Source organism: Ranitomeya imitator, chromosome 3 (genome assembly GCF_032444005.1).
Source record: "Ranitomeya imitator isolate aRanImi1 chromosome 3, aRanImi1.pri, whole genome shotgun sequence".
Lineage (NCBI taxonomy): Eukaryota > Metazoa > Chordata > Amphibia > Anura > Dendrobatidae > Ranitomeya > Ranitomeya imitator.
This window is the reverse complement of record NC_091284.1, coordinates 56,963,853-56,981,383: the sequence shown is the minus strand read 5'-3', so window position 1 is coordinate 56,981,383 and position 17,531 is coordinate 56,963,853. Positions and strand designations below refer to the sequence as shown.

At 42.9% G+C, this 17,531-nt stretch overlaps 1 protein-coding gene across 1 annotated transcript in view; it reads right to left on the bottom strand.

The window, feature by feature from the left end:
- The window catches only part of TMPRSS15 (transmembrane serine protease 15), a 459,995-nt gene that overhangs the window by 380,393 nt on the left and 62,071 nt on the right, over nt 1-17,531 (bottom strand). Inside the window, exon 6 of the mRNA XM_069760884.1 lies at nt 10,346-10,465. Coding sequence (XP_069616985.1) covers nt 10,346-10,465 — 120 coding nt within the window. The remainder of the gene's footprint in view (nt 1-10,345; nt 10,466-17,531) is intronic.

Here is a 17,531-nt window from a genome sequence, read left to right as displayed (position 1 = left end):
CAGACTCTGGTGACAGGACTGGTTGTAAATCCTTTTATGTTAAAGTAAACTGGTTAAACGTTTCAGTGCCTCAGTCTTTCATTTGGACAATAGCCATCTATCCAGGATCGGGATCGTCACCGCTGGGAGAACCTGCTGCTGATCAAGTAAGTGCCTGTCCCCTCATGATACCCCTTACACTGTGCATTGCCTGAGGCCACAGCACCGGGTCAAGCCACCCGTGACATCCCCCTCAAGAGACAGACTCCATTGGTCCGGTGCTGGGTATCCCGGTCTCCTGGGCGTCTCACTAGTACCTTTTAAAGATCACGTTATGCGATCGCGATAGCACAGATGCCCCTCCTACGCTATCAGTGATGGACCTGGAAACACTGCCTACAGCGTCCGAGGGTCCATCACAGAATGACGGCACATCGCTAACACATGCTAATTATGACATGCGTTAGTGATGCGCTACATAGAGGCAGTCAATGGGTGCGATAATGCATGCGTTAGTGCCGCTGTGTAATGGATGCCGTCAGCGCATTGCTATTGACTCAATGTGAACCTAGCCTTAGAGAAGATAAGACTCTGCCTTCTGATATAGATAATCTCTCTATCCTGTCCATGTTCTTTTCTTGCCTTTTTACCCAGCTATTTAGCTAATGCAGTTCTGAATTGCTTTCATTAGTAAAAAGAAAAACAACATAACCTGTGACCTTAATTTTTCAAATTATAATACTTTGTAAAATATTGAAATTTTATTTTTTGCTTTCTAGTTAAGTCTAAGCAAATACAGTTTGATTTTTTTGGTTTAAACTACAAATTTAGTGCAATGAGTAATTTACTAGGACTTCAATCAAATATCAAGAAGTCCTAGGAGACAATGTCATGCTTAGGGTAGAGTTAGAAGCTTGTATAACTTGGTCAGGGACCGTAACACAATGCTTATACTGGCCGGCAGCTGTCGCTACCCAAGCTTGACAGCTGCATAGAAATACATGCTGTCATACTCAGGTGAGGAGAGCCAACGGCCAGTCGGAGTATTGTATCCCTGTTTGAGTTATATGGCCATTTGGCACTTCCCTTACTCTGAGGAATCTGAAGCTTGGGCATTATTGGACCATCCAACAGGACAGTAATCTCAATCATACCCCACAGTCCATAAAGTACAGTATTCATTTCAGTAGACATCCTTGAGGATTCTAGAATAGCCGTCAAAGAATCTTGTCTTGAACACCATAGAAAATCTTTGCTAGGATTTGGAGAAGGTGATTGAAGCATGAAAATCCAAGAATATTAGTGATCTAGAGGCCATTTCTCATGAGAAATGGTCTAATATTTCTCAGGAATGCTGCCGGAAGCTGCTCTACTATGTGTTAAAGATGCTTGTCATAAAGGACTAAGCAATTCGGAGACTGCACTAGTCAATAATATATATTTTGTATGGAATTTGGAGAATCCAACCGATGGAAAGCATTTCTAAATATTGCTAATCTAATATGCAATTTGGGTTGAATAATGTTGGTTGTAACTGCACATAGGACCATTATACAGTATGTGTCAGATTTTAACAATAGGAAAGAGCTATTTATTTGCTAACCCAACCTGGCATGTGACGCACATCTATATGTGATATGCTAGATTTAAGTGAGTAAAGGAGTAGCAGGAGCAAAGCTCACTCCATATGGTGTGGTTTCCTCCTATGTTATACATCTGACACCAATATGCACCTTTCACAATCTAGGATTGCTCAAAATACAGCAGTTTAACTATAAAGCCTTCTGCGGCCTACATTACTGTAGGTTGCTTTGCCGATGTGCTGTGATGGCAGACAGGGGGCTTACTAGAAGTTATTGTTATTTTACAAAATTATATTGTACTGTATTACACCAAATAACAAACGATCTCAGGTTCAAGTCCCCGAATCGATTTGAATAAGTTTAAAATAGTATATAAAAATCCCTAACATATAATAATTAAAATCACAACTTTTTTCCCATTACTTTAATTAAAAGTAAAAACAATTAAAATAAGTATATTCAGTATTACTTACTCCATAAAAGTCATAACTTTAAAATTATCAATTATTTAATCTGATGGTAAATAGCATAAAAATGCAGGGATGGTTATGCTTTCAGACTCCCTACACTCATCATTGTCCCCAATCACTTATTTTTCCTGTCCTGATCTGGCTGTACATCACTTCAATGACACTCTTAGAAGCACCCCTGACCAAGTAGGGCCCCACACCCTCAGAACCTACAAACACAGAGTGAAACAGCCCTGGCTCACTCTCCACATTTGATCCCATCACAGAAGAAGAAGTCTCCAGGCTCCTCTCCTCTTCTCGTCTGACTACATGCACCACCGACCCCATTCCCTCACACCTCTCTCCCTCTCCTCTGGCATTTTCCCCTCCTTCTTCAAACACTCTATCATTACTGCATTACTAAAGAAAAACGCTCTCGACCCATCCTGCCCAAATAACTACAGACCGGTCTCTAATCTCCCCTTCATCTCTAAACTCTTGGAGCGTCTGATATACTCCCACCTTACCCATTACCTCTCCACTCACTCCCTCCTAGACCCTTCACAGTCCGGTTTCCGCCCCCTACATTTGACTGAAACTGCACTCATCAAAGTGACCAATGACCTTCTGATAGCAAAAAGTAACGGTGACCATTCTCTGCTCATTCTTCTCGACCTTTCTGCAGCTTTTGACACTGTTGACCACCCTCTCTTACTCTCTAGGCTCCAGTCACTTGGCATTAAGGACACTGCTCTCTCCTGGTTCTCTTCCTACCTCTCTGACCACTCCTTCAGTGTTCTGTTCTCTGGCTCCACTTCCTCTCCCCTTCCTCTCACTGTCGGGGTACCTCAGGGCTCAGTCTTTGGCCCCCTTCTCTTCTCCCTCTACATGGCCCCAATTGGACAGACCATCAGCAGATTTGGCTTTCAGGATCATCTTTATGCTGATGACACACAACTATACACGTCATCCCCTGACCTTACCACCGCTGTACTACAGAACGCCACTGATTGTCTGTTTGCAGTCTCAAACATCATGTCCGCTCTCTATCTGAAACTCAACATCTCCAAAACTGAACTTCTGCTCCCGCCATCTACTAACCTCCCTAATCTGACATTTCCCTCTCCGTGGGTGGCACCATAATAACACCCCGGCAGCAGGCGCGCTGTCTGGGTGTTATGCTTGACTCTGATCTCTCCTTCACCTCCCATATACAATCTCTTGCCCTCTCGTGCCACTTACACCTAAAGAACATCTCTAGAATCCGCCCTTTTCTCACCATGGAAACAACAAAAACCCTCACTGTCGCCCCAATCCACTCCCGTCTGGACTACTGCAATGCTCTATTAATTGGCCTCCCCCTCACGCGACTTTCCCCTCTCCAGTCAATCCTTAATGCAGCAGCCAGGGTCGTCTATCTGGCTAATCGTTACTCGGACGCGTCCGCTCTTTGCCAGTCATTACACTGGCTGCCCATTCATTACAGGATACAATTCAAAGTACTTGTTCTCACCCACAAAGCTCTTCACAGTGCGGCACCCCCTTACATCTCCTCCCTCATTTCTGTCTATCGGCCTAACCGACCGCTGCGTTCTGCAAATGACTTCCAACTAACCTCTGCACTCATCCATGCCTCCCACTCCCGACTCCAAGATTTCTCCCGTGCTGCACCAATCCTCTGGAATGCTCTACCCCAAGATATTAGGACCATCCACAATTTGCATAGTTTTAGGCGCTCGCTCAAAACACATTTGTTCAGTGCGGCCGATCATGTTCACTAATCAAACTCATTTTATATTTGTGTGTGTGTAGCCCATTCACTATCCCCATTAGGGTTGAGCGAAACGGGTCGGCAATGTTCAGAAGTCGCCGACTTTTGGCAAAGTCGGGTTTCATGAAACCCGACCCGACCCCTGTGTGGGGTCGGCCATGAAGTCGGCGATCTTCTGAATCTGGAATCGGAATTCCGATACCGATTCCCGATATGTTTATATCAGGAATTGGTATCGGAATTCAGATTTAAGTGTAAAATAAAGAATTAAAATAAAAAATATCGCTATACTTACCCTCTGACGCGCCCTGGAACTAACCGGGAACCTTCCTTCCTTCGAATCAGCCCTTCCAGGACCTTGCGGTGACGTCGCGGTGACGTCGCGGTTTGTGATTGGTCGCGCGGCCGCCCATGTGACCGCTCGCGCGACCAATCACAAGCCGCGACGTCACCGCGACGTCACCGAAGGTCCTGGAAGGGCTGATTCTTAGGAAGGAAAGCTGCCGGAAAGAAGCAGGGCGCGTCCGAGGGTGAGTATATTCCTATTAGGTTTATACTCACCCTCGGACGCGCCCTGCTTCTTTCCGGCAGCCTTCCTTCCTAAGAATCAGCCCTTCCAGGACCTTAGGTGACGTCGCGGTGACGTCGCGGCTGGTGATTGGTCGCGCGAACGGTCACAAGCCGTGACGTCACCGCGACGTCACCGCAAGGTCCTGGAAGGGCTGATTCGAAGGAAGGAAGGTTCCCGGTTAGTACCAGGGTGCGTCCGAGGGTGAGTATAGCGATATTTTTTATTTTAATTCTTTATTTTACACTTAAATATGGATCCCAGGGCCTGAAGGAGAGTTTCCGCTCCTTCAGACCCTGGGAACCATTGGAAACCCAATGCACTGCATTGGGTTTCGAGTTTCGGCCGACCCCGACCACGACTTTTTTATAGGATCGGCCGATTTCACTCGACCCGACTTTTGAAAAAGTCGGGTTTCGTGAAACCCGACCCAATCCTATAAAAGTAAAGGTCGCTTAACCCTAATCCCCATCTATCCCCCACCCCCTGAAGATGGCTGGACCATCATTGTAAATACATCATTGTAAATACACACCTGTGCTTTGTATCTCCCCACCTCATTTTAGATTGTAATCTCTCACGAGCAGGGTTGTTTTATTTCGCTTTAATTATTGTATTGTTAACGTTGTTACTTATGACTGTTGTGTTTGAAACTGCTAAACTGTAAAGCGCTGCGGAATATGTTGTCGCTATATAAATAAAGATTATTATTATTATTATTATTTATGCTTGTCACCTTGCTTTCTAATAAAAAATGTAGTAAAATACAATTTAAAAAATCATAAGTGCCACAATGTATTGCCAATCAAAACAAAATCTCGCACAGCATTAAAGAAGATTAGCATCAGGGTTTTGAAAATTAAAGCTAAAAATAAATGTCACTTTACTTTGGAAGTCTACAGTGCTGGTATAAGGTGATGGTTTTGAAATTGTAGGTGGGGGATAAATGAAGTACTCATGTGTCATAACAATGTAGCCATTGTGCCTATTTATTAAAATAATAGAATAATCAAAAACATTCTATACATATTTGATTCCATGTATAGTATAGTGCAAACGTTTTAGACAAATGTGGAAAAAAAATGCTCCAAGGTAAGAATTCTTTCTAAAATAAAAGTGTTAAAATATGTTTAGCAATTAACAAAAGGCAAAGCGAGTGAACAAAAGAAACATCTAAATCAAATCCATTTTTGGTGTCAAAATCCTTTGTTTTCAAAATAAGTTCAAATCATCAATTTTTCTGGGTACACTTGCCCACAGTTATTGAAAGAACTTGATAATGAGGTTGTTCTAAACATCTTGGAGAACTACCCACAAATGTTCTGCAAAATGCCTTTTTTTCTCTCTTCATGTCATCCCTCACAGATTCAATAATGCTGTAATCTTTGTGACATTGACTGTGCACTTGGGGTCATTGTCTGGCTGCGTGAAGAAAATTAGAGCCAATCACGCTCCTCCCTGATGATACTGTATCATGGATACATAATGGCTTGCACTTCTCACCATTGAGTACACAAAGAAATGGGCAATTTTGAGGACTGTAGATGAACTAGTTGCCCAAAGAATCCTAATTCAGAAGAAAAAAGTAATGTCATGCTTTCTCCCCTTTGAAATTAGATGTCCAGTAGTACAATTAGCACTGACAGCAACCAGTGGGACTGAGCTAAGTCCAATTACTATTCAAAGAAGTCTGCACAGAATTGGTTTTCATGGAAGAATTGCGGCCAAAAAACATACTTTTGACATGAAAGCAATTCCACATGACTAAAATATGCACTACATATTTGACAGAAAGAGTAGGCAGTTTGTTCGTGAAGGGTTGGAGAATGGTACAATGATGACTGTCTCCAAGCAACAATGAAGCATGGTAGAGGTTCCTTGCACATTTAGGGCTTCATTTCAGCAAATGGAGTTAGGGATTTGGTCAGGATTAATGAACTTCTTAAAGCTGGAGTCACATTAGTGTTTAAAAAAATTCGGTCTGATGTTGATCCAGAAAAGTAGGATGAGTGTCTTGTGATTGTCATACAAGTACAATGCACTGCAATTTTTCTCTCCTAGCATCTGTATGACATGCGTATGCAATCTGCATGCAATGCTTTTTTAACATCAACCTAAAAAGACCAGTCCTCAGCTGCCCTCGAAATGGCGCATCCACTAGATGTGCTAATTCTGGCACTGAGCCTCGGCTCTTCTCGATTTCCCTGGTGTGTGGGCAATCAGGGTAATGGTTTTGGGGTCAACAGTTAGAAGTCCTTTAATTATTATAAGCACTCCTTGCCAATTACTTTCTTACCCATTTATTACCATAAACAAATAATCCACAGGGAGTGTTTTGTAAAATTTAAAGACTTTTCTATTCGTGTGTATTTATTTATTTTTACTGCTGGGTTAGTAATGGGGGTGTCTCTATTTTTAACCCCTGGACTTGATATTATAGGACATTACACAGCTGACATCAACTCCAAAGCCATTACCCGATTGTCAACACACCAGGGCAATTGGTAAGAACAGAATTGGTGCATTTAGGGGCAAATTTCCATAGACTTTCTGGCTGGCAGCTGTTTTTTGGGTGGTCCCGGATTTTAGATAACCAGTAATGGCTAAGCAGACAGCTGTGAGCTGATATTAATAGTCTGGGAAGCTCCATGTTTATTGGCCTCTTCGCAGACGAATGACACCAGCCCCCAGCTGTTTGTTTTCCCTTAGCTGGTTATTAAAAATAGGTGGGACCCCATACCATTTCAGTGCGCAAAGCACTGATTATATCTCTCTGAGAACTTTCAATCTATTCTGTCTAACTATTAAGAGGGTTCTGGCTCAGAACTTATTGTGCTTGACTGTTTAAATGTTGGTTTTCCTTTGAGATGTGTGTGTAAAATTCAGATGGCATGCGCATGTTGCTTGTGTCGTGCATTTTTTTTCTCGCACCCATTGACTTGCATTGACAAATGAGATCTGATTCTCACAATCACAGCACGCTGTAAGTTTTTTCTCAGTTCAATCCAAACTGAGAATAAAACTGATCACTGATTTATTTACTTACCTTGATCAGAGTGTAATGCAATGTTGTTTCACATTGCACTAGTTCGATTTAAATGCCCTAATGCTGATAAATACAGGTAGACACTTATCCATCATGCCATACTGCTATGGTTGGCTGATTGCACTGTATAAATTTAATAAAGAAGAGCAATCGCAACCCAGGGTCCACCGTGCAGAGATGTAAAACTGGAGCTAATGTGAACAATGGTGGAACACATAGCGAGCGATTGCTTGCTCGCACTGAGTTACACATCACTCAGTGAACAGCACACAAAGTTGTGTCAGTCACACACAGAAACAGAATAGATGCTCTGCTGTAGAGCTGTGTCCCTCGCACACAGTAACAAAGCAGAAGCTCTGCAATAGAGCTGTCACTCACACACAGTAACAAAGAATACATGACGCTAGACACAATCCCTGTTACCCTCACATGGGATTGAAGCCCACTAACGGGGATAGTAGCAAACAGTGGTCAAGCAGTCAGCAGCAGCACTCAACCAACTCCTCTCGGGAGTTGCCGGAATTCTAACGGCTGACCACCAATTTTGAGCACATGCTGACAAAAACCACACTGTAGCAATATCTCAATTTCACATGGAAAGAGGTTGCTACTAGCGCACAGGCATGCACCTCTGAAAGTATTTTATAGGTAAATCTGTCCAGTCAGACAGGACCTTGCTCGTGAACCAATCCGGAGCTGCCACATCACAAGAGCAGCTGACGACCGACCAGCAATGAGACGTCGCCACATCATGAGCAAGCTCAGTAGGGTGAGCAGTAACCAAATGAATAGCACGAGCCTGAGCAAGATGCTGGAACCAAAGTCTATGCTCAGCAGCACCAGCAGTGGCCAAAGCTTTATGAGAGACCGCCGATGCAGGCAAGGCTTGGGATCTACCCTGTGCAGCAGGAGAATCCTGGCACCTAGCACATACCATTAGGGAGGTATCTGTTTGTCTTCAAATTTATTCTACCGCAAAACATCTACCTCAAACATACAGCCAGTGTCTTTAAGAAGTATCTTTAGCATAAAAAATGAACAAGGAGTCCTGAAAATGTTGATATGGCCCTTACAGAACCTTGATCTCAGTATCAAGTCTTTCTGGGATTACGTGCTGACGAATACAGGCAAAATCTTATTCATCATGTTATACCATCAGGAAGGCGCATGTCTGCCTCCAAAATTATTATGCAGCAGGACAAGTATTCCAAATATAAAGAATATACAATGTCATTAAGAATTTTCTACAAAGCTCTTATCTCAACATACTAACATCTGTCTGGAAATACCGACAGAGACAGAAGGATTTGCGCAAGACTACAGCCACAGAGGATCTGTTGTTAGTTCTCCAAGAAGTTTGTTATAATTTCCCTGTTGAGTTCCTTCAAAAACTGTATGCAAGTACCTAAAATAATTGTTGCAGTTCTTAAAGCAAAGGCTGGTCACACCAAATATTGATCTGATTTAGATTTTGCTTTTGTTCATTCACTTTGCATTTTGTTCATAGATAAAAATAAGTTGTTAATACCATACCTTATTTTTCTAAAGCTATCTTATTTTGCAGCATTTTTACCACAGCAAATTAAAACCTTTGCACACTACAATGTGTAAGCAACATATATTGAGTGCCTGTAATCTGTTAGTCTCACATAATAGTCTCTGTCCTTGGTGCAGCTGTAATCTCCATGTCCCATGCATGTTATGACATTTACTGTAAGTGAAAAATGGAGAACCTAGAGAAGTATCTAAGCATGGGAAAACACTTGATACAGCTTTAGGCCGGGTTCACATTAGTGTTTGAGTCCACAGCGTGGTGCTGTGGACTTCTTTCCTTAGTTCCGCCTACTTCCACACGCATCCTGCGTACCTATCTTTAACATTGGGGACGCAGGGACATGCGTTGTATGGAGATGCGTCCGTGTGTGTCGTTTTGATGTGCCCGCCAAAAGCAACATGTTGCATTTTCTTGCATTCGGCGGGCACGTCAAAATTTCACATGCAGACGCATCCGCATACAATGTGTGTCCCTGTGTTCCCAATGTTAAACATAGGTACGCAGGATGCATGCGGAAGTAGGCACAGCTTAAGGAAAGAAGTCCGCAGAACGACGCTACGGTCTCAAACGCTAATGTGAACTTAGCCTTATTACATAGTAAATTTAGTTAGTATTAACTGTCAATAGTAATTTTCCTATTACAACCAAGATTATTATTCATATGTACTCACATTATTTTTCATATAGAATTCAGTAGTAGTAGTAGTAGTAGTAGTAGTAATGTTGAACAAATCTGCTGAAACTTTGGCATTTCAGTTGAATTTGGCCAGAACCAATAAATTACATTGAATTTATTGGACGCAAATGAAATGTCTGTTATTATGCTATAAGCTTTCACCATACCTCAGAGCATTATAAAAAATCTGCAAACAAGCGTTATTTGACATCTTCTGGCAACTGGCATCTTCGGTGTCTCCTGTCTCTTGTCTACTTAGGGCAGGAAAGGCCAAAAATACTAAGCATCAGAAGACATCAAAGATGGCCACGTGAATCCTGCATCGGTGGCTGAATCAGTGAAGACAGGTGAGGGCTGGAGAAATATTATATACCCATTTTTTATTTCTCTATGTCTTTTCTTGCCTTTCTGAATCCAGCAAAATGCTTGTCAGACACTAATCTGCTGACTTTGGACAAATTAAATGGCCAAAAATTTGGATTCTATTGAATTTGAATTTTTTTTTATATTCAAAGTGATTTGCTCATCTCTAACATATAGCCTTTAATAAACAGCAAGTATGATCTTCTTCTATGAATTTTATATTATCTAATCATCAGTATTAACTTTCAGAAGAAAGATTACACCTATTGCTACAGAGAAAGAGAGCAAAAAAAAATAAAATGCAATAAAATAGTCCCTAGTTCAATGACATGGATCCTTGCAGTTTTTCTCTTACCACATGTGCTGTTATATTCATCTGAACCATCTGGGCAATCAGGCAATCCATCACAGTAGTGAGACTCTGGTATACATGTTACAGCATCATTACACATTTTATGGAAGGGTGGACAAGGAGCTGTGAAAAAAAAACATTATGCAAGACATTTTCAGTATGGATTTTATAGTCATTTTTCTATGTGAAATTCCATCTTTTATTTAAAAAATTGTTTGATTTCAATTACAAAAATACTGCTGACAACTCTATAGACATTAATAAACAGCATCTATGTAAAAACCAATTTAGATGTCATATGTAAATCCTTGATGTTACAGTTTTAGAATGTTAGCAGATAAGTAGAGATGAGTTGACCATCTGAAATTCAAATTTTACAAGTTCACCACATTTTATCCCAAAATTTGATTTTAGTCAAATAATTTCTGCAAATCTGAATACTGAAAAGCCACTGATTACCGACAAATAAGAGAGAAAAAGGGAGAGAAAGACTAACTATGCTGTACAAACTGTCAGTCATGCTCTGGGGTCTGCTCCTCTGGAACACATTGATCTCTGTTTACAGGAATGCTAAGCAGAGATGATCCACGTAGGATCGAGTTTGAGTTGAATCTCCTAAATTCTCATGAATTTCTGTTCCCCATCACAGAACAGCTGTGGAGCACAGCTTGTACGGCGGAGTCATTTTCCATCTCCAGAGTCACTGAGTAACGTACTCTCTTTCTCGTCTGCACAATCTAAGCTCTTAAAGTGGAGTATTTTCTCTCAATTTAACCTGCAGAGTGTGAGGTCTTATGGCCAGCAAGGTCCTTTGTCTCTCTTCTCCCCCACATGTAATTTTCTAAGAAATTACAAAGTTTTGAGTTTTGAGCGTAGTGCAAATTTATTTGCCACATATGAAATGTTGGAGGAAAATGTATTGAAATCAGTGAATTTGAATTTCTAAAGATATCTAATGCCAGGGAAGCAGGGGAAGCTGAGGCACTTGGTGCTCATATTTACTTCTTTACTTCTGTCCAGCAGGTGGGATGTGGAAAGGAAAATAATTAGAGAGTGGAAAGTGAAGACTTTCATTCTTTCAATAGGGAATTTTACAAATACTGTCCCCATCAGTAGGTCAAGATCTGAGAAACCACATGATAGGCAAGGATAGACTTTGGGATGTCAAAGCTGCAAGGTATCACAGAGAACTAGTAATGGGCGTACCCGTGGATGTTCGGATCCGGCGGGTTTGGATGAACATAAAAAAAAATTTGGTTCGGGTACCAGAACAGTACCCAAACCGGGACTCCATTCAGATGAATAATGGACCCAAACATCCGTTGTTTGCCACGCTGTCATCTGCAAAACATTGAGAACGGCAAACAGAATGAACAAATTGCGGTGGAATGGAACAATGGCTGAGTACAGCTGGTATACTTCTTTATACAGCTAAAGGTATGGACAAGTCATGTGGGATCCATGCCTGGTTCATTTTAATAATTGTGACCTTGCTCTTGTTGGCTGTGGGCAGGTGGATGAGCCTGCCTGTGATCACATCCCCCTGCCATGCTAAGCACACTTTTCTGACAATACTCTTGTCACAGGTATCATATCAGATGGTGTTGCTAGATGTTATGGCATGCTGAGAAAGGTTTCCATGTTTGTGCTACAACCCAGCTACATTGCCTCCTCATTTGCCTTATGCTTCCACTGAGCCCTTACTGTCAGGTGAGGATATGGTCAGGAGTGCATCTACCAGTGTGTGCTTGTATTTCCACATTTTCTGATCATGCTCCAGTGATGGAAGTAAGGATGGCACACTGTATTTGTAGCGGGGATCCAGCAGGATGGCAACCCAGTAATCAGCACTTGTAACAATCCTGGTAACTCGCTGGCCATTGCACAGGCACAGCAGCATGTTTTAGCTCATATGTCCCAGGCTACCCAGAGAAAATGACAAGCTGTCCTTAGTGAGAGGTGTATCATCTGCGTCCTCAGTATCCCCTCAGCCATGCTCCAGTGATGCCCATGAGCTGCTTTGAGCACCACCCTGCTGTGAACACAGTTCCTCCTCCTTATCCTCCAAAAATGTCAATTGTCTGGACAGTTGTGTACCTGGCTGCTATTGGCACAGGAACTCATCCGATGAGCCATGTGCGGATGACTGGCCTGATAATGGTGTGAATGGTCCCTGTTCCTCCTCCTCTTCCTCCTGTGTGACCACCTTATTCATCATCGCCTGAAGCGTTTTTTTCTAGGTGGAATAGAAGTGGGATAATAACAATAATAATGACGTCATTAGCTATGTTCATGGAGTACTCGAATCAGTGCAACACGGCACAAATGTCCTGCATGCAAGTGGTGTTGTTTCACAGAGCAAATCCCAGTAACTCCAGTATCGCCTGCTGCTCGCACAGTCTCTGCAGCATTTCCAAGGTGGAGTTCTACCTGGTAGGTACGTCACATATGAGGCTGTGAGCTGGAAGGCAGAAGTGATGCTGACAGGCGAGCAGCAGCAGAGTGAGAATGACAGAAGTGTGCACAGAAGTCCCGCACTTTCGGTAGCAGCCCTGATATATCTGTGTACTTTTTAAGGAAGCTCCATGCCACCAAATTCAGCACATGTGCCATGCAAGGGATGTGCATCAAACTGGCTAGGCCCAGAGCTGCGACAAGATTTTGCTTATTATTTTACACAACTAGGCTGGGCTTGAAATTTAGCGACACCAAAAAATCATATCTCTCTGTTCTTTGAACCCCTTCCACATCTCTTTTGCGGCAAAGTATTTTTCCTCTAAACAGATGAGCTTCACAATAGTCTGCTGTCATTTCCCCCTGGCTGTGCTGAAGTTGGTAGTGCAAGTGTTATGCTGACCAGATGATGAGGCGGTGGAGGAAGCGGAGTATGAGAAGGAGGCAACATGGACAGAAAAATATCCAAAAACATTCACCAATCCTTGGTGGTGGTATGACATGCACCAAAATGCTTATGCCTCAGTCCAAGCCTCCACAACATTTACCCAGTGGGCAGTTAGAGAGATATAATGTCCCTGCCTGTGCTTACTGGTCCATATATCAGCATTTATGTGGATCTTTACACTGAAGGTGTTGTGAAGTGCACACCTGGCATTGTCTGCGAACTCAGTCGAGGGGTTCAAGAGAGGCCTGGATGTCTTCCTGGAGCAGAACAATATTGTATCATACAATTATTAGGTTCTGTAGAAGGACGTAGATCTGGGGATTTATTATGATGGAATATAGGCTGAACTGGATGGACAAATGTCTTTTTTCGGCCTTACTAACTATGTTACTATGTTACTATGTTCGGGCAGGAAAAGTAGTCACGCCTGTGAACCACATACTGTGGTACCCTTGATCCCAATGCATTGTTAGCCCTTTATAAATCACTTGTGAGGCCACATATAGAATATGAGAATATGGTATCCAGTGTCTGGATCATGTACAGCTGAACGCTTCAATAAGTTGGCGTGGATATGCTCTCGGTGCTGCTGTCACATCCACTCTTCAGAAAAAAAACCTCTTGCCCAAGAACTGCCTCTGGTATTGCAATTCAGCTTCATTCAGTTGATTAGATTGGTAAGAAGCTGCAATACCAAGCTTACCCTATGAACAAAAATGGTTCTCTTTTTTGAGAAAAGTGGCTGAACCTTCTTTCTAAACTCATTCAAGTCAACAAATATGAATATATAGATGGTAATTCCATAGATGACGAGCTAAAAGTCTAAACGTTTTAACAATAAGTTCCATAGTTATAATAACTTAATATATGCTATCATCAAGTTAATTATGACTCATGTTTTTTATGTAAATGTCAAGCTTGATTCATTAATTACGAAAACAATTTGGCATTGACACTTTTTAGAAGAAAGGGGCCATAACAATGATAGACTAAAAATCTCTTTTATCTTATCTGGACTGTTTGTATAATCTTGGCTCAAACTGCAGAATCATTATATCGAACAAAAAAACACAATTAAATTAAAACATGCCTTAATTTTCAGCCATTAAAGAAGGAACATTTTTTGTTATTTGTTCTGTTACTAAATGGATACTTAGTGGATAACAACTGTGAAGAGGCACTCTAAATGATACAAATATGGAGACATGAAACATGATTAGATTTTTTGTTGAGGGGCTTAAACTATCGTTGTACGCATTGATTTTAGTACATTTTATAAAAATAATTGCTGTAATAATATTACTTACAGGGTTAAAAATATAAATATATAGTAGGCTGGTTTTATGTTTATGTAAGGAATCAAGCTACAGAAAGGCAAATCTGCTACAATTCGAATTTATTGCCTTATATCATACACAGTATGGCTCCCTCCTGTAGACTTTAAGAAAACAAGCACATGTGCACTAGCCCTATTGACTTATTGTACCTGCAAAGGCTTCAAGACATTGCAGGTCTGCTCCATTAACATGACGGAAATAGTTTCTCCTGACATGCTTTGAATATAAGGCTACAGGAGAGGACATGTAAGCAACATCTCTTGAGAAAGCAATTTACGTGAAATGCAATATGGGGCGCTCGAATAGGACTTCATAGTATACACAATTTCTGTAAGCATCAGACAAACCCTTCATATACATACAATCATTTAATATTCTGTCCCTTTTGAATTGCTGGCACCCTATTTTGATATATATCACAGCTAGTGTTGAGCATTCCGATACTGCAAATATCGGGTATCGGCCGATATTCCCTGTATCGGAATTCCGATACCGAGTTCCGATACTTTTGCGATATCGGATACCGGAATTGGAAGTTTCTATAGTGCAATGATGCACTATAATGGAGTGTGGGCGGTGCGTGGGCGGAGACTGCGTCTGTGTGTGTGCGGCGGGGTCTTTGCGTGACCGTGGGGGGGTCTGTGCGTGTGTGCCGGGGCTCTGAGCGGCATGACAGAGCTCTGTGCGTGTGTGCCGGGGCTCTGTGCGGGCTGCCGGGGCTCTGTGCGTGTGTGCCGGGGCTCTGTGCGTGTGTGCCGGGGCTCTGTGTGGGCGTGCCAGGGCTCTGTGCGTGTGTGCTGGGGCTCTGTGCGTGTCTGCCGGGGCTCTGTGCGGCTGCCGGGGCTCTGTGCGTGTGTGCCGGGGCTCTGTGCGGGCATGCTAGGGCTCTGTGCGTGTGTGCCGGGGCTCTGTGCGTGTGTGCCGAGGCTCTGTGCGGCTGCCGGGGCTCTGTGCGTGTGTGCCGGGGCTCTGTGCGGGCGTGCCAGGGCTCTGTACGTGTGTGCTGGGGCACTGTGAGGGCATGCCAGGGCTTTGTGCATGTGTGCCGGGGCTCTGTGCGGCCTGCCGGGGCTCTGTGCGTGTGTGCCGGGGCTCTGTGCTGCGTGCCGGGGCTCTGTGCGTGTGTGCCAGGGCTCTGTGAGGGCATGCCAGGGCTCTGTGCGTGTGTGCCGGGGCTCTGTGTGGCCTGCCAGGGCTCTGTGCGGCCTGCCGGGGCTCTGTGCGGCGTGCTAGGGCTCTGTGCGGTGTGTCGGGGCTCTGTGTGTGTGTGCCGGGGCTCTGTGCGGGCTGCCGGGGCTCTGTGCGGGCATGCTGGGGCTCTGTGCGTGTGTGCCGGGGCTCTGTGCGGGCTGCCAGGGCTCTGTGCGGCGTGCTGGGGCTCTGTGCGTGTGTGCCGGGGCTCTGTGCGGGCTGCCAGGGCTCTGTGCGGCGTGCTGGGGCTCTGTGCGTGTGTGCCGGGGCTCTGTGTGGCATGTCGGGGCTCTGTGCGTGTGTGCAGGCATCGTCCAATGGAACTACATGTCCCATCAGACGATGCCTACTACAATGACAGTGATTGACACATTCGCCAATGATGGGACAGTAGTAGTCCCATCATCTAGCTAATGTGTTGAATGAAAAAAAACCATACATACTACATACATACTACATACATACTAAATACATACATCATGCATACATCCTACATACATACTACATGCATACTACATACTACACACATACTACATACATACATACTACATACATACATCATACATACATACTACATACATACTACATACATACATACTACATACATACATACTACATACATACTACATACATACATCATACATACATACATACATACTACATACATACATCATACATACATACTACATACATACTACATACATTATACATACATCATACATGCATACCACATACATACTACATACGTACTACATACATACTACATGCATGCATACTACATACATACTGCATACATGCTACATACATACGTACATACTACATACATACTACATACATACATCATACATACATACTACATACATACTACATACATACATACATACTATCTACATACTACATACAATACATTCATACATTACATACAGTACATACATACAAACATACAGTACATTAAACATAGAGTTCATACTCACCATTACTTGTCACTTTGTTCCCCGAAGCCAGTGTCATCTGTAAAAAAATATGAAAATAACAAACAACCAATATACTCCCTGTCCGCAGAAGTCCACGACAGTCCCACGACGATATCCCGTGGAGAGCAGCAGCATCAGCTGATGCGACCGCTCTCCAGGGGCTCCAGGAACACAATGACAGTAGGAAGGTATCATTCCGCACTGTATTCCTCCATCGCTGTAAAAAAAATAGTCCCTAGTCTCACTTTTGGCATTGCTGTGTGAGAAATTTTCCCACGCAGCGATTGCTATAAAGTAAGACTTTGAACTATAGTAACCTCAGTGATGCACTGCAGGAGCCATTGTCTCCTGTCAGTGTGTCACTGAGGGTCCTATAGAGCAGTGACATCACCCGATGTCACTGTTCTATAGGGGAGATTGTCGTGGGACTCTCGTTATTAATTGGACTACGGCAGACAGGTAGTATACAGTTTATTATTTTAGGTTTTTTGCAGGCGCTGAAGTATGGTAAGTATGGTTAAATGAATAATATTAAAATACTTTTTTCCTAATGTGTGTATGTTTTATTAACCCTTTCCTACTATTGGATTAATAATGGATAGGCGTCTTATTGACGCCTCTCCGTTATTAACCCAGCTTAATGTCACCTTACAATAGCAAGGTGACATTAACCCCTTATTACCCCATATCCCACCACTACACGGGAGTGAGAAGAGAGGGGCTAAGTGCCGGAATTGTTGCATCTTACAGATGCGCCATTTCTGGGGTGGCTGCGGACTGGTATT